Source organism: Pistacia vera, unplaced genomic scaffold (genome assembly GCF_008641045.1).
Source record: "Pistacia vera cultivar Batoury unplaced genomic scaffold, PisVer_v2 Contig108, whole genome shotgun sequence".
NCBI lineage: Eukaryota > Viridiplantae > Streptophyta > Magnoliopsida > Sapindales > Anacardiaceae > Pistacia > Pistacia vera.
This window is the reverse complement of record NW_022195115.1, coordinates 1,093,758-1,111,874: the sequence shown is the minus strand read 5'-3', so window position 1 is coordinate 1,111,874 and position 18,117 is coordinate 1,093,758. Positions and strand designations below refer to the sequence as shown.

Below are 18,117 nucleotides of genomic sequence, written 5' to 3'. Positions count from 1 at the left end.
TAATTTTAATATCAATATTAAAATTAGTGAGATTATATTTGAATATATATTAATATGTATATTTAAATAAATTTTTATTAAATTAAATGTTAATGTGTGTATATATATATTAATTGATTTTAATAATAATTATTATTTAAATTTAAAATACCAATTATACGGTGTTTGGTTGCAAGGGTGAGTTTGTGTTGGTGCACATGACTATTCCTTAATGGAATAGGGTTTTAATTAGTTGCACAATATAAGTGCAACTTAAATTAAACCATTAAAAGAACTTTAAAAAAAAAGAAAACCCTAGCCACCTAAAGCTCTCTCTCACGTTTTCACTCTTTAGTGCGAGAGAAAAAAAATTCGTTTTCTCTTGATCTTCCTTGATTCTTGAAGCCCTTGGTTATTCTAGCAAAATAATCAAGGGTTCTACGGATTGTCTTCGTGTGAACAGCGTGAGTGCGTTACTACGTTGAATCGAATAGCGAAATAAGATCCAGAGATATTTGGAGGAGCCTCCAAACGTGCGTAAGTGTTCTAGATTGGGTTGTTTATTTTACACAGATATGTTTTTATACGTTTTAAATTTATGCATGTAAACAGTATAATCTGTGCCTGGATTTTGGGATGTGTAAGTGATCTTTTTCGTTTTAAAATACGCTTTTCCGCTGCATGAAGACGGTCACTTACCAACACTTGAAACCTAAGAATGCTGCCATCCAGGCAGAAAACCAAGCCCTCTAAAAGAAGGTAAATCAATTATACTCCCTCGATTTCCCCTTGGGTCAACAACATGCCTCAAGGTCTCACATCCCCATCCATCACTATTCATAACCCTTGATCATGGAACCCTAATAAGCCAATCCCATCTCTATTCGGCCATAACTACTACCATTACACCTCTAGCCAAACCGACTCATGTTGAGTCGACTCAACCCATCAACACCCTCATAGCCACTGAGTCACTTATCCAAACAACCCCGCTCCAATAGTACAAGCTAAACAGGCCTTTTACCTTCACACAGACTTATCTAGTCGATTTGGCCTTCACTCATCTGGTCAGCTCCGCCTTCACTCATTCAGCCAGCTCTGCTTCCACTCATCCAGTCGGCTCAACTTCTGTCATCCGATTGTCTCGGCCTCTACTCTAGTAGTCGGCTCGGCCTCTACTCTAGTAGTCGGCTCGGCCTCCACTCTACTCAGTCGACTCGGTCTCACTCGGCCGCAACTTAGAGAGTGGGGGACACAACCTCACACAGCCTCACTCGGCCTCACACAACCTCACTTGGCCTCACATAGCCTCATTCAGCCTTGCGTGGCCTCACTCGGCTGCAACTAAGAGAGTGGGGAACTTCTTAGTTGGCTCATCCTCAAGACTCCCACTCGAATTCTCTTCAAAAGAGTCATTCGACTCGTCCCCACTCATTTCCTCTTCGCTCTGCTCTTTTCCGCTCGACTTGGCTCTTCCCGAAGGGTTCCACTGCTCTTCCTAAGTCATTCGAATTTTCCCCACTCGGCTCCTATTCGTTCCGCTATTCTCTGCTTGGCTCGACTCTTCCCCAAGGCTTCACTCCTCTTCCTAAGTCATTCGAATGTCCCTTACTCGGCTTCTCTTCGCTTTGCTCTTCTTCGCTTAGCTTGGCTCAACCCTAAGGCTTTTACTCGTCTCCACAAGAGTCATTTGACTCTTCCCCACTCGGTTCCTCTTTGCTTGGCTCAACTCATCTCTAAGACTTCCACTCATCTTAAAAAAAGACTTGACTATTTGCAACTCGGGTCGGGTCGGCTCATCCTTAGGACACTCGCTCATTGGAGTATCCTCTTCAGAAGAGTCACTCGACTCTTCGCGACTCAGCTCGGCTCGGCTCATCCCCAAGATGCCTGCTTGTTGAAGTCTCTTCTTCAGAAGAGTCACTTGACTCTTCACTGCTTGGTTCAGCTCATCCACAAAAAGCCCGTTCGTTGAAGTCTCCTCTTCAGAAGAGTCACTCAACTCTTTGTTACTGGGTTCAGCTCATCCCCAAGATGCACGCTCGTTGAAGTCTTCTCTTCAGAAAAGTCACTCGACTCTTCACTACTCGGTTTGGCTTATTCCTATGACGCCCACTCGTTGAAGTCTCCTCTTTAGAAGAGTCACTCGACTCTTTGAGACTCAACTCCACAGAGATGATTAGTCAACAAAGTGCAACTAGACTCCACACCTAGTCGACCAAGCACCACTCGACTCTACTCCTAAGGTAGAGTTCTACGACTGTACAATAGGGGACAAGCTAACACTGGCACATACCCGTCCATCTCTCATCCTAGCTGGCTCTATATCGAAGTACGACTTGACTCAACTCTCCCTCGGCTGTTCATCAAAGTCCATACTCTACCTTACGAGTCAGCCCTACATCAACTTTACATCAAATTTCGTTTCGGCTCAGCTATTTATTGAAGTCCAGCTCTACATTACGATCTGGCGCTACCTCGGCTCTATATCGATGTTCGACTCAGTTCAGCTCGACTCTCTCTTAACTTAATGTCGAGTGAGACCACACTCTCAAAGGACGACCCCACTTAATGAGCCCTTGACTCTCATTTGACAAAGCAACTCGACACCATGTCGAGCCGAGCGTCAAGGCCTAGATCACAACTCCTTGGTCTCCATGCTCCACCTAATAGGACATGTCAAGTGGAACTCCAACATTCTATCCAACATGACATTTATCGAGACAGAGTGCATACATCATCCACTCCAAAGGGTCCCGCACCCTAGTAGACAAAGCATGTCAAGCCGACTACTTCATCTTCAGTCAACTGCTCCATCCTTAGCTGACTCAATCCCGAATCAGTGTCATATGTACATCCTCTTCATACAAAGCATGAAAGAGATGGGACGACTTACCCTCCAAGAGGCACTGCTTCACTCGCTCAACACCTACATCCAACTCAGATTGCTCTCTAAAGTTAAGAAGCCTTTTAACTTAGAGAGTGAGGGACAAATTATAGATGCAAAAATCTGTATTGGACCCTTGATAGGTCCAATAACAAAAGGCTCTATGCCAAAGGCCCAACTTCGGTTGGTTTAATAGCAAAAGGCTCAACACCAAGGCCTAACTCTGGTTGGCCCTATAGCAAAAGGCTTCACGCTAATGCCCAACTCTAGTTGGTCCAATAGCATATGGCTTCATGCCACGACCCAACTTCGGTTGGGCTCATGCCAAAAGCCCAACTCCGGTTGGACTAAAAGCTTAAGGCTCAATGCCACAACCCAACTCCACATGGGCCCATATCAAAACTCATCTTGTGAGAGGACCATCCAGCAAGATGACTTATTTTGTAAGAAGGATTGCTTTATGAGTCGGCCCAATCTACGAGTTCGTCCACACCATAAGTCAGCCTACTCTATGAGTTAGGCTTTTCTATAAGATAAGTTGCCTTAGGCTCCAGCCCACCAGTCTACACTTATTCCACAATAGGATTCTAGTCTTATACAAATCCCAGTTCATCCAAGACTCCTAGTCTTACATGAACTAATAATCATAATCCTACATGGATTGGTACTACGAGTTTCCTGTTTACTCAAACTCCTACTATGAGAACATCTAGTTCTACAAGGACTCAACCCTTTTGAGTCCTCTATAAAAGCAAAGGTTAAGCCTCTCATTATGGATGGAATCACAATCCCTTCTCTAACTTACTAAGTTCTTGCTCCCAAGAACCATCGCCTTTGCCCCTGTGGCAGTAACAAGCGCTTCGAGTCAAACCATCCCCGAGAAGACATCAAGTCGTTCATATTAGATATTACGTCTACGACTAATTGAATCTGCTCTCTAAGCTAAATACCCTTTAACTTAGAGAATGGAGGACAACTGTATGGGCCAAAAATCGTATTGGGCTTGACAAGGTCCAATAACAAAATAAACTTATTACGGCCTAATGCCTTAACCAGATTCCGGTTGGGCCTACGCTTAAATCTGCCTTGTGAACTGACCACTCCATGAGTTGGGTTATCCTACAAGTTAAGCTAAATCGGGTTCCATCACATTATTCCAAATCAGCCCCAAAATAGGAATCAAAGTCCTATCTACTTTCCACTTCAGTCAAGATCCAAGATCTTACTCGAATTAGTAGTCTTGATCAGATAAAGACAAGTCACAAGACTTTCCTCCTAATTCGAACTCCTCTACTTAGTAGGACTTAAAGTCCTATTAGGATTCCAACCTTCTTGGTTCACTATATAAACAGAGGTCAGCCCTCTCATTATTCATTCAGAAATCACCCATAGCGTTAGCTCCTAAATTCTTACTCTCAAGAATCACCATCTTTCCTCACCGTAAAGCTTAGTTCTGATTAACTTCACCACCCTCAGCCACCGCAAAGCTATGCTCCGGCCACTTTGTGTTAGTCTAGCCCTAGCCACATTATGATGGTAAACCTTTCCCGCTCTCAGCCCTTACTAAATACCTTCAACCGTGCTGACGGCAAACACCACACCGGGGTCCCCTGAGCCTTCAAATTCCTTTATTCTCTTTATGCAGGTCCATCAGATTGTCAGTGACTCGCTTCTCACAAGATTCGTCCTTTCTGAATCAACCGTAGATTTTACCGTCTACAAGATGCTACTCAAGTGTAGAAAGTATTACCTTCCCTTTGATCTCCACTGCTTGAAATAAGCAGTCCTTGTATTTTGTATTGTGAACTAGAACAAACACGTTCATACAAAATAAGATTGTCAATTTAGAGGTCTGAAAATTGTTTCGACAATTTAAGTTGTTGGGGCTGGCAGTGTGCACAATAAGGATGGTAGCTGGCTTTTCTATCTACACATTGTACTTGTGGGATTTTTTTAATAAAAGTCTATTTAGATAGTCCTGGAATCTAAACATTCTCTGCTACCACAAATTATGACGTAGGCTCTCCCACTTGGACAGACCTTAGGCGGGTGCACCTCCCCTGTGCAGTGGAGACCACCAACCTAGGCTTTGGGCCTTTCTGATCAACCAAAGACCCTGTCTTTGTAAGTATGTTCTAATGGAGGGCTCAGCTCCTTGTTTAAAATATTTATAAATTATGTTTATTAGGGAGGCGGTTATCTACGATTCTTTTAGCATGTTTAAGACATGGATGGAGCTACTCGTTAACTTTTCAAAACACTAATTTATTAGATGATTCCGCTTATCCATACCCATAAACTTGAGGCTGTGACGTTTTTTTTTTTTTTTTAACATAAAGAGTTGCAATATTTAAGTTTGATAGAACATCTTTAAAAGAGTCTTTAAATAACTCAAACTCTTTATTATAAAGAGTTTATCCATAAAAACAAGAGTCTAACAGATTCTTTATTCTTTAAATATAAATTAAAGAGTGCATTTGACTCACCTCATTCAGAGAGTCAAATTTCACTCTCTAAGCATCTACAATGATACTATTTATTTTGAAGAGCATCTTCATTAATTTTAAAATATAAAGAACACAATTTTTATTCAAATCTAATAGACTCTTTAAATTTAATGAAGATGCTCTTTATTTTTAAGAAAGAGACTTAATAGGAGAGAAAATTAATAAATAAAATATATAGGAATTTGTAGTTTATTAATTTAATTTGACTCTCTAAATGTGAAGAGTCAAACTCACTCTCTAATTTATATTTTAAAGATAAAGAATCTGTTAGACTCTTATTTTTATTGATAATAAAGAGTTTAGGTCATATAAAGAGTCATTTGAAGATGCTGTAAATGCGCAAAATTCATTGAATCAAATTCAAGCATACTTAATTTATAAATATTTTAAAAAATTTACTGTTGCAGTGAACTTCAATACAAGAACACAATTGATGGTACTGATCTTGCATGCAGTAGTTGACTATATATGAGCCAAAAAAAACTTTCCATTAAGAGTAGCTATTTTACGTGATTTAAAGAAATAGGTCTCATTAGTCATTACCAAGTTAGTGCGGTGGTCAATTCATATCTTCTTTAAATCCGTAGGACCAGGTTAGTGCGGTGGTCAATTCATATCTTCTTTAAATTCATTTTAAAAGTGTGATATGTCCTTGTTTTGATAAGCATAAATGAATAAACATTCAAGGATTGGAACAACCCGCCTACAATCTACATTCACAGATAAGATAAATCTACTTTAATATCTTAAATTAATTTTCCCTTCTTTGTGCTCTAATTTGCTCTCTAAATTTTGGTGTTTTATTGATTGTGGGGTACTTTTCTTTTCTCTGTTTATTGTGAATTGTTTAATTGATTCTCCTTCAGAGGTGATTCAGGCTGTTTGGTAGCTCATCTAAAGCATTTTTTATGAAAGAATGAAAGAAATTTTCTTAATCTTTTCTAGGAGAACCTAATGAAACAGTCACTAAGTGTTTGTTTCAAGTCCAAAGAAATTTATGCCTTGGCTGTTGCGGCACATGTTTAATCTGCTGCTCGATATCTTTTGTAGTGTTTATTGAAGTAGCTCCATGGAAGACAAGACAGCAATCAAGAAAGATATTACTGAAGTAATTTTTATTCACTTTACTTGTGTGCTTTCTATCTTTCCATTTGCCTTCAATTGCCGTAATCTCATCTGCAATGTGGGTTTGCTCAGCTGATAGGCAATACTCCAATGGTATATCTCAATCATGTTGTGGATGGTTGTTTAGCCCGTATTGCCGCCAAGCTAGAAATGATGCAACCTTGCTCTAGTGTCAAAGACAGGTGTATATATATAATATTTTCTTTTTCTCAATTCATCTTCTTTGTATGACCATGTAAATCTATATGCTCATATCCACATATTTGGCTTTAAATGTTTGGCATGAAGGATTGCATATAATATGATCAAAGATGCAGAGGATAGGGGCTTAATTACGCCAGGAAAGGTATGCATTAAAAATCCTTCATTTCTAAAGTTGATTTGTTAGGCTAATCATAAAGATTATGCAAATTAACGTCACTCATTAACATAATCAAGTTAGATGCAATGACTTTTAAAGAAAAGTTTACCAAACTCAAACTAGTGGTGTATTTTTGATAAATATGAACATCATGACTCAAAATGTGCAAAATGTGAACTAACAAATTCCTTCTGGATGTGTTTCAATGAAATTCTGCAAAGACTGTCCTTGTAGAGGTTACCACTGGCAACACTGGCATTGGAATGGCCTCCATTGCAGCAACAAGGGGTTACAAACTCATCATTATGATGCCGTCAGTATGTAGTCTTGAGAGAAAAATTGTGCTGCGAGCTTTTGGAGCTGAGTTATATCTCTTTGATGAATCCTTGGGATTTGAGGAAATGTTTAAAAAAGCTGTGGAGATGGTAAATAATATACCGAATGGTTATACCCTTAAGCAACATGCAAATCCTGCCAATCCTGAGGTACTCTTTTGATTGATATCACCAAGTTGGTTGGTTAAAGAATATATGAATGTGTTTGTGATCATTTGTGTAGATTCATTATGAAACCACTGGCCCGGAGATATGGAAAGACTCAGGAGGGAAAGTTGACGCCCTTATCTCAGCGGTAGGGACTGGTGGTACAGTATCTGGTGCAGGGAGATTCCTAAAAGAGAAGAACCCAAATATTAAGGTTATCTTGAGAGTGTTATTTGAGCATTTGTTTGAATTTTATGATAGAGAAAAAGATTTCCTGATTATTTATGCCAATGGTTTTCTTTTTCATTATTTACTTGTAGGTATATGGTGTAGAACCATCTGAAAGTGCAATCTTAAATGGAGGACAACCTGGTGAATTAACTGTTGGAAAGATTTTGCATTCTTGTACAGATTTTGAATTCCTATTTTGAAGACTGTTGTTTCCTGATTGTGTAAATTTTGTGGTGCAACCTTTTATAGGAAAGCATCTAATCCAAGGCATTGGAGCTGGTTTCATTGCTGATACTTTGGATGTTAACATACTTGATGAAGTTATTCCAGTAAGTCTTAAAATCGATTTCTTGCTTGTTTACTTTGAATTGGCATGCACAATTTTATCTGCTAGCACAACATTTATGTTTATTTTTGAATTTCCGGAAAAAAAACCCTCACAATGAGATTTCATCATACATGAAACTCCTAGTATTATCTCCGGTGCTTGTCATGGATCCAGTGTAGGATCAATATAAGGTAGCAAATTGTGGTTATGAAGTCGGACTCTTAGGCTCCAATGGAGATTGAAGGAACAAGTTGATCAAAGTTTTTCTCTGACTTACAGCAAATCTCCTAACTTGTATTCAGCCCGTCTAGCTCAGTCGGTAGAGCTCATAGGATGGAACTTTTAGAATAGTAGAGCAAAATATAGGATTGTACTCTGTAATTATGCTTAAAAGAACTATAAAGTCCCTTGCGATGGAGGCATGGAGCTTTTACAATAGTAGATCAAAATATATAGTTCAAGGCTTGCTACTCATTTTTACTGTCAAAATACCTATAGTCTGAAGTATAGTAAATTGCTGATACAACAATGTCAGTGGGAGTTATATTCTCTTCTCTTGACTTGTACTACTGCCGTGACTTTTTCCAGATATCAAGCGAGGAAGCTATAGAAACCGCTAAGCTGCTTGCTCTGAAAGAGGGTTTGTTGGTATGTTAACATTTCCGAAACTAATTCAAGTACTAGCACTCCATTTTTGTTATCCAATCCGATTACATATCTCAGTTGAAATACAATGCTAATTGTGGGATTCTTTGACAGGTAGGAATATCATCTGGGGCTGCAGCAGCTGCTGCTATAAAGTTGGCAAAGAGGCCTGAAAATACTGGGAAACTTTTTGTTGTAAGTTTTGATTTTGTTCATTTACATTCAAAACAAAGAAATCAGAATGTATCTGTATTTATCTACTGTTTATTAGTATTTTGCATAGTAGTCTAAAATTCATAAGATATTCTGCCTATAACTTCAGTTGGGTCATAAAAAGCAAATTTAAGCAATATTAAGATACATCTGCACTTCAACAAACTAATAACATCAGATTGGCTGCCAAAAGTTCTGGTCAAACTGGGTTTTAGTTCATCCGTTTTTCGGATTTGAACCTAACACAATTATGCATTGCTGATAACCGTGCCTCATAAACAGGTATTGTTTTGAGGTGGACTAATGGCTAAACCCTTTCATAATCTGCATCATACTACAGTAACCATTGAATTTGTTTGGCTTCATGTGCAGGTGATTTTCCCCAGTAGTGGAGAGCGTTATCTATCCACAGAGCTGTTTGATTCCATTAGACGTGAGGTAGAAAATATGACCAGTCATTGAGGAGTTGAACAAATTCACAAACTATATTACATCCTTATAAACTTACCTGTATTCTGTATTCAACAAAAATAAATTGTGGTGATCTTAATAAATTGGAGCATTATCAATTATCAGTTACAATTTAACAACTTCAGAGAAAATATGTCTTAATCCAGGCATTAATCATAATAAACGTGTCTTAATCCTTGTCATCAGTTTGATAGGGGCCGCGCGAACGCAGGCCCCCGCTGCCACAAATTATGACGTAGGCTCTGCCGCTTGGGCAGACCTTAGGCGGGTGCACCTTCTTGGTGCAATGGAGGCCACCAACCTAGGCCATGGGCCTTCTTGATCACCCAAAGGTCTCGTCCAGGTAAGTATGTTTTAATAGTGGGCTAACCTCTTTACTTGTACATGTAAACCTTTTAACTGCCGTTTGTATCAGATCGATGTGGGATTATTGAAAGTTCTTCTGTCATTCGCTATTCTTCTGAATTTTCATCACTTACGGGGCCATCAATGTCATCAAGAGAAAGAGATTTTCGGACAACTCTTGTCTACCGCACAACCCTCTACCAAAGGAGTTAATTTATCTCTTTTCTTAGCGAGTTTGAAGTGTAAATTTTGAAGAAAATACGAATATTTATACCTCAGATATGTTGCTTAGTTTAAACCGTAGTTGAGAATCCCTTGAAAGGTGGTTCGACTGACCACTCACATATGCCACGCATTTTACACTATGATTTTACATGTCATCCCTTTTGTGAAACTAAAAGAGGAAGTGAAATCACATTGAATTTGTATATAAACATTCATAATAGTTCAACTACTTTTAGGTGGTCGAATGGTTTGATATGGACTTTGTGGTCGAATGGTTTGATATGGACTTTTAGATGTATTACTCAAGAGGTCTTGAGTTCAAATCCCTCATCGGTTACTAATAGAGGTAGTCACTGAAGTTTTTACCTATCCGATAGTTTCAAGTCTCATAAGATTAGTTGAGGTGCACGTAAGCTGATCCGGACACTTCGATTATTAAAAAAAAAAAAAATCATGCGTCTTAATTAGTTTATATAATCTGATGGATTGTTTTCTTGTTTTCTAATTTAATATGTGAATTAGCTCTTTTTGTCATTGTACAACTGACATTCAATTCATCTAAATGTTCTTAAAGAGAATTTTTCACGATCAACAATCTTTGTAATTTAATAGAAAACCGAGAGTAATTTTCTTTCTTAATTATTGGTATAATTGGATCCAACCAATGTTTTTGCATTCCAAAATTGTTTCTCTTTATATGACCTTATCCTGATTTATATAGCCAAACTTGAGTCCCTTATTCATTATGCATTAATGAAGCATGACTAGTAGGGGTGAGCGGTTCCGGGTACCCTGCATTTTCCAGGGGAACCGAAATCGAAACCGCATAGTACAGGTTCCCAAAAAAAGGAACCGGAACCGGAACCGCACAGTACAGGTTCTTCAATTCAAGGAACCGGAACCTAAAATGAAGGTTCCGGTTCCTTTCCAGGGTACCCTGTAAAAAATCAATTACCCCCCTATTAGTTTAAAAAATAACAAAAACACCTTATAAGTTTACAAATACACCCCTAACAAATTTTCATCTATTTATTCATTTGTGTCCAATGTAACTCATAACCTGTAATCTCTAAGCAACACTTGAATTCAATCAATTCATCACAATTCACATAAATTCGTCATCAAAACCAAACACAAACAATTATTCATCATAATTCACATAAATAAATTATTAATTTTATTAATTTATTAATTTTGTTTATGGTCAATTGGGTATTTAATATATACCAATATAATTTAGTAAATTTAATATTAGAAACTAATAATGTTATATTAAATAAGTGATCATACTACAATGAATTGTAATGTTATAATTAATTAAATTATACATTTAATTAAATGTAATATTATAATTAATTAAATTTTAATCATTTATTAAGTTGTAATATTGTTTATAGAAACATTATAATTAATAAATAATCATACCAAAATATTATAATATAATGTTGTAATAATAAATTATAATAATTTGATTAAGTATTGTATAATTAGTAAATTGCTAATGTTTATAATACAATGTCATAATCAATTGTAATAATTTATTATGTAATGTTATATTAATTATATGATCATACTATAATAGTATAATGTAATGTTATAATGAATTAAGTAATCATACCTATAAATCTATAATTTAATATTATAATTAATTAAATTTCAATCATTTGATTAATATACTAATGTTTATAATGTGTATAATTGATTAAGTAACTCATATAAAATAATAAAGTAATGTATAATTAATTAATTTTTTAATCGTTTAATTAAGTATGTAATAGTATAGTAAATTACTAATGCTTATAATGTAATGTTATAAATTCATAACTAATTAAGTAATTAGTTGATCATTTAACTATATAATGCTATAATTAAGTAAGTGATCATAATATAATGTAATATATAATATTATAATTTAATTGGTAATTATTACTATAATGTAACTTAATTAATGTTTATAAGGTTGTTATATTAATTAAATTTCTTATATTTAATTAAGTATTGTGCTATGTTATTGTAGTAATTAGTAATTACTAATGTTTAAAACATAATATCATAACTCATAATCATAGTAATCATTTAATTATGTAATATTATATTAATTATATGATCTACTATAATAGTATAATGTAATGTTATAATGAATTAAGTAATCATACTATAAATCTATAATTTAATATTATAATTAATTAAATTTCAATCATTTGATTAATATACTAATGTTTTATAGATGAAGTTATAATTGATTAAGTAATCATATAATATATAAGGTAATGTTATAATTAATTAAATTTTTATCGTTTAATTAAGTTTAATAATATAGTAAATTACTAATGTTTATATATAATTGTATAAATTCATACTAATTATGTAATTATGTAATCATTTAACTAAAATCTATAATTAGTAGTGATCTAATATAATGTAATATAATAAATTATAATTTAATTGAGTAATTATTTAACTATAATGAATGTTTAATTAATGTTTATAATGAAATGTTTATAGGTAATGTTATTAATTAAATTTCTTAATTTAATTAAGTATTGTGCTAATGTTTATGTAGTAAATTAGTAATTACTATGTTTAACATAATATCTAACTCATAATCAATTAAGTAATCATTTAATTATATAATGTTATATTAATTATATCATACTAAATAGTATAATGTAATGTTATATGAATTAAGTAATCATACTATAATCTATAATTAATATTATAATTAATTAAATTTCAAATCATTTGATTAATATACTAATGTTTAATGGAATGTTATAATTGATTAAGTAATCTATTATAATAATAAGGTAATGTTATAATTAATTAAATTTTAATCGTTTATTAGTAATGTAATAATATAGTAAATAGTAATTACTAATGTTTATAATGTATGTTATAAATTCATAACTAATTATGTAATTATGTAATCATTTAACTATGTAAGCTATAATAAGTAAGTGATCATAATATATATGTAATTAAAATATTATAATTTAATTGAGTATTATTTAACTTAATGTAATGCTTAATTAATGTTTATAATGAAATGTTTATAAGGTAATGTTATAATTAATTAATTTCTTACATTAATTAAGTATATGCTAATGTTTATGTAGTAAATTAGTAATTACTAATATTATAATATATGACATAATCAATTAGTAATTATTTATTATGTAATGTTATAATTAATTATATATCATACTATAATGTAAGGTTATAGTGAATTAATATTAAGTAATCATACTATAATTTTTAATGTAATATTATAATTAATTAAATTTTTAATCATTTAATTAAATTTGTACTAATGTTTATAATAAATATATAATTGATTAAGTAATTATACTATAAATCTATAACATAATGCTATAATTAATTAAATTTCTAATTATAGTCAATTAATTAACTATTTAATTATGTTATAACTTATAAGTCATTAATTAGTAGTAATCAATTAATGTAATGCATAATAATTATACTATAATCAATTAGTAATGTTATAAAATTATAATAATTAAGTAATCATTTAACTATATGTAATGTTATAATTGATTAAGTATACTATTTAACTAGTAATTAAATTTATTAATGTTTATCAATTTATCATATATAATTAATTAATTACTAATTTATTATAGATATACTTAGAACTTGATAATTGAAGTAAATAACTAAATATATTATTACTCAATCAAATATACTATTTTATTCAAAAATAATTCTTTTAATAACATTAAAAATGTAAAACACTTTTAATTAGATCATAATTCCAATTATTCACTTAATTGATCAAAACTTTAATATTAATGTATTATAATATATTAAAGTTTTTAATATGGTGTAATTTATATGTAATAAGTATAATTGTATTTGTATATTTATTTAATTAGGTTATTCTAAAAATTTAACTTTTTTCTATTTTAAATTTTTTTATATGTAAAATAATAGAAACTCCCCCATTATTTACATTTCACAAATATTTCATTATAGTCCAGGTTCCAAAATAGGTTCTAAATAGGTTCCAAAAATAGGTTCCAAAACAGGTTCCAAAGTAGGTTCCAAATAGGTTCCAAATAGGTTCCAAAACAGGTTCCAAACAGGTTCCAAAACAGGTTCCAAACAAGTTCCAAAACAGGTTCCAAACCGGGTACCCCCTACAGGTTCCAAACAGGGTACCTTTTTTACAGGTTCCGGTTCCGGTTCCGGTTCCGGTTTTGGTTCCTCCACATGCAAGAACCGGAACCGGAACCGCACAATAGCGGTTCCAAAAAATTGGAACCAGAACCTACCCACACAGTGTAGGTTCTGGGTAGGTTCCGGTTCTTACCCTCGGTTCCGGTTCTACCCGCTACCCGTGCTCACCCCTAATGACTAGATAAGCAGGCTTGGGGTCGAGTGCTCTTATGGTAAAAAAATTGTTGGTCAGTTCATAATATGTACTCATTAAGCGACATTAAACTTGCCGTTTCGTTATCTATCTACAGTAATGTTTGACTTCATTAGGCATGAAGCAGAATCAATGACAGTTGGTTGAGATGCTAACTCTAGCGTGGAAAATATTACCTTCCCTTTGATCTCCACTGCCTGAAATAGAGTCCTTGTATTATGTATTGTGAACTAGAACAAACACGTTCATACAGAATAAGATTGGATCAATTAGAGGTCCAAAAATTGTTTTGACAATTTAAGTTGTTGGGGCTGGCAGTGTGCACAATAAGGTTGCTAGCGGGCTTTTTTATATATCCATTGTACTTTTGGCATTTTTCTAATAAAAGTCCTTTTAGATAGCCTTGGACTAAAAGCATTCTCTGCTATCACAAAGGGTAATACTATTCTTACAATCTAATCTCACAAAATTCATCTCACAACCTTGATATAGAAGCTCGCAATTGATCAGCTTGCAAATAGGTCTCGTCTGCTCGCAATAGGTCCCGTCTATCCAACTGCAAACTGCCACGTCGAAATTGCGAGAGAAAGTTTGTAAGATTGAATTGTGAACTAATTTTTATTGTTCCACAAATTATGACGTAGGCTCTCCCACTTTGACAGACCTTAAGGGGGTGCACATTCTGTGCAGTGGAACCTAGGCCATGGGCCTTCCTAATCACCCAAAGACCCCATCTAGGTAATTATGTTCTAATGGAGGGCTAAGCTCCTTATTTGTACTGTAAATGGTTACTTGCAACTTGTATCAGATCAATATGAGATTAGGGAAAGTTAGGGAAAGTTCATTTTTTGGATTGTTCCCTTCAAAAATGATTTCATCACTTACAAAAGGAAGTCGATGCTTGAGTATAGCTAACCCTAGTAACTAAAAGGTTTGTCATCTCGTTATAAGGAGAAAAGTTTGCTAATTGTTGTTTTAAAACTAATTCAAGGTGACAAAAATAAGTTCCAAACTCTTATAATTTCTTTTTCCTAGTGAGTTGAAGTGTAAATTTTAAAGAAAATACGAATATTTATACCTCAAAAATTTTAATATAATCTTAGATGAAGAAATCCACCGTTTAATTATCCTTTGCAAAGAGTTAAATAACCTAAAAATTTCAGCCTACTGCAAGATATCAACATGGGAAGGACACAAACATTGGAGGTAAGGTTATATATTTTTATGAAATAAGAGAGATAGTGGGCCAAAATTAATTCCGCATTCCAACATTAGTCTTAAATGTTTTTTTTTTTTTTTAATGACCAGGGGTATTCGGGTTAGCTTATGAGTACCTTTAGAGCTGGGCATTTGGGACCGGGCCTAAAAGCCCAACTCCAAAACCCGATCCTAGGACCGATCCTTGAGAGGACCGGACTTAGGAGGCCTGGTCCCAAAACGGGACCAGGCCTAAGGAGGAGGGCCCAGGCTCTCCACTCGGCCCTCCTCTAAGGCCCGGGCCCAAAAAATTTTGTACTTTTTCAATACAGTCCCCTGTCAAATTACATAAAACCCCCTGTTAATTTTAAAATAAATATAAATTACGAGGGCTAAAAAAAATTTTACCAAATTTATAAAAAAAAATCTTCCAGGTCTAAAAAATTTATAAAATTTATAAATTTTACCCCTAAAAAATACTAAAAACCCCCTATAAAATTTCGTTTTGCCCCCAAGTATAAAAAAAAATTGAGGAGGGAAAATAAAATTATCCAAACCCCATGGGACCAGGCCTAGGGCCTGGTCCGGGTCCTGGTTTTTCTCATGGGCCTGGGACCGGTCCCAAGCCCATGAGTGACTGGTCCCATTTGGGACCAGTCCCAAACGGGCCCAGGCCTAGGCCCGCAAGGGACTGGTCCCTGCCCACCTCTAAGTACCTTAACTAATCTTCTAGGATCTGGACCAATCGGTTAGGTAAGAGTTTTAGTGTCTACTACTATTAATAATTAAGGAGGGATTCGAACTCAAAACCTCTTGAATAATATACTCAAGAGTCTTTATCGAACGACTCACCCACCCAAAGATAATTCATTGGTCTTTGAGTTTTAACCTGCGAGAGGATATCAAATATTAGATTCTGTGTATTTTTATGTAAGACATAACTATAACTGTATAACATAGGATTAAAGCGCATGCATTGTGTAGACCAATTTGTTCCGTAGTCAACGCTTTGAACAAGAGAAGAAGACGATATACTAAGGACAATCTTGTAAAAGAAATAGAGATCCTTGAATGAAGATTATCCATTATATATTTTATATTTTAGCATATTAGTACGCATATAACATTTTATACAATATTTCTCTTATGGTATGACGTAACAAAAGATTTGATTTTAAATTAAAAATAAATTTTTGTATTATGCAAAGGTAGAGAAATTTTCTTTAATCGTTACTACTAAACAGGNTAGAATAAAATGCCTTTTATTGATCAATGAACATTATTACAAAGAGTCAATTCTACAATAATTGATTGGCTCTAGGGCATCTACTCTAACAGTTTATAAGCTTGCAACTGTGACTGTTGTCATGCAGCCTTCTTCCTACTTGACCATTCAAATTTTATTTTAAGGAGGTTGATGAGAGCTTGAAAATACACATTTACTTAGTGGTTTATGGGGATTATTTGTGAGAAATTAGGCTTAATTTGGTAAAGTTGCTTAATATTTTCATAATTGTCTTTTATGGGATCACAGGTGTGTTTGAGTGTTTTTCAGGCTATTAGTGCTAAATGTTATGCTCGGATGAAGAATCATGTTGGAAATGGAATGAGTGATGAGTAGAAACAAATGGATCGAGAATCGGAGTTGAATTGAAAAAGTTATGGAGCTTTGAAGTAAAGAGGAGATTCTAGATTACGCTCCAGTTTGAGCATATCTTGGTTTTTTGACAATATCTTGATCTGTAGATCTCAGATTAAGACGATTCTTTGACTTTTGGAAAGTTGATTCATAAGGCTACATTTCATATGTTTACCACTTATCAGATTCCATCGTTATCATGATGAAAAATCACCATCTCTGGAGTGCTGAGGAATGAGGTGAGATTTGAACTTAAGAAGAAGAAGTTATCACTGTGCTGTAGCACTATGTTGTAGCACACTTTGTCTAGAATCGACCATGCCATAGCACAGTGCTGGGGCACAGTCACAACAGTTACGAATTTTTCTTCCGTTGTTTATTAGGAAAATAGGGTTAAGAGTCCTAAACTAAATAGAATTACGGAAAATAAAACCCTAACCCTTGTGGGATATAAATAGAAGTCTTTTAGAATTATTTTGGAGATTCTTTGGGGAAGAATTAGAGGAGGTTAACGCAAGAGAAGATCAAAGTGACAGAATTTTGGGAGCAAAATCATAGAGAAGTTTTTCTTTGTTTCTCCTTAAATTCATGTTTCTTATTTTAATAAAGATGATTGTTTCTTTCATGTTGATTATGAACTAATTTTATTTTCTAGGGCTAAGATGTAGCCCAATCTCTTGATTATGTATTGAGTTATTTATGTTGATTTATTAAGATTTCTTCCTAAGTTTTATTATTATGCTTAATGCTTTTGATGCTTAAGGGCCCAAGAATTGAATGAACTAATGGATTAGGTTGAGATCGAGAGATGATACTTAGTTGGTCTACGATAGTAAAACCATAGGTTGAACGAATGCTAGAATAGGTTACCATGACTTGTGAGGTTTTGGTAAACTCCATAAAGCGTAATGATCTCCAATTGCTTAAATCTGATTAGAGATAATTCAGGTTAGTAATTAGGGGTTAATTTGATAATTGTTCGAGAGAAAGTTATTGGAAATTTAGGGAGTTTGACCTATAGCAAGATCTTAATAAAATTAGCATAAGTGATCGATACATCTGAATAAGAGTTGGTGTGAAATCTATGCCCTA

At 34.2% G+C, this 18,117-nt stretch overlaps 1 protein-coding gene, 2 non-coding genes and 1 pseudogene across 3 annotated transcripts; 1 reads left to right on the top strand and 3 right to left on the bottom strand.

The window, feature by feature from the left end:
- Positions 1 to 4,835: 4,835 nt before the first annotated feature.
- Positions 4,836 to 4,998, bottom strand: LOC116134254. The gene has a single exon (XR_004128700.1). It is a non-coding gene; the product is annotated as a U1 spliceosomal RNA (small nuclear RNA).
- A 1,575-nt stretch (positions 4,999 to 6,573) lies between these two features.
- LOC116133968 (cysteine synthase-like) lies at positions 6,574 to 9,500 on the top strand. The gene is made up of 10 exons (XM_031419628.1): positions 6,574 to 6,680; positions 6,787 to 6,844; positions 7,081 to 7,344; positions 7,418 to 7,555; positions 7,662 to 7,713; positions 7,822 to 7,901; positions 8,489 to 8,548; positions 8,660 to 8,740; positions 9,131 to 9,196; positions 9,416 to 9,500. Exons 1-10 carry the CDS (start codon positions 6,589 to 6,591, stop codon positions 9,461 to 9,463), a joined length of 939 nt encoding a protein of 312 aa, XP_031275488.1. The 5' UTR covers positions 6,574 to 6,588; the 3' UTR covers positions 9,464 to 9,500.
- LOC116134325 lies at positions 9,420 to 9,580 on the bottom strand. The gene has a single exon (XR_004128718.1). It is a non-coding gene; the product is annotated as a U1 spliceosomal RNA (small nuclear RNA).
- Positions 9,581 to 14,789: 5,209 nt separating this feature from the next.
- Positions 14,790 to 14,935, bottom strand: LOC116134264 (annotated as a pseudogene).
- Positions 14,936 to 18,117: the final 3,182 nt, after the last annotated feature.

Excerpts from the sequence above, each read along its gene's own strand:
- LOC116133968 (XM_031419628.1), top strand. The coding sequence starts at position 6,589 with ATGGTATATCTCAATCATGTTGTGGATGGTTGTTTAGCCCGTATTGCC. Across the intron at positions 7,556-7,661 it reads AGAAGAACCCAAATATTAAG|GTATATGGTGTAGAACCATC; the intron begins GTTATCTTGAGA and ends ATTTACTTGTAG. Across the intron at positions 9,197-9,415 it reads TTGATTCCATTAGACGTGAG|TTTGATAGGGGCCGCGCGAA; the intron begins GTAGAAAATATG and ends CCTTGTCATCAG.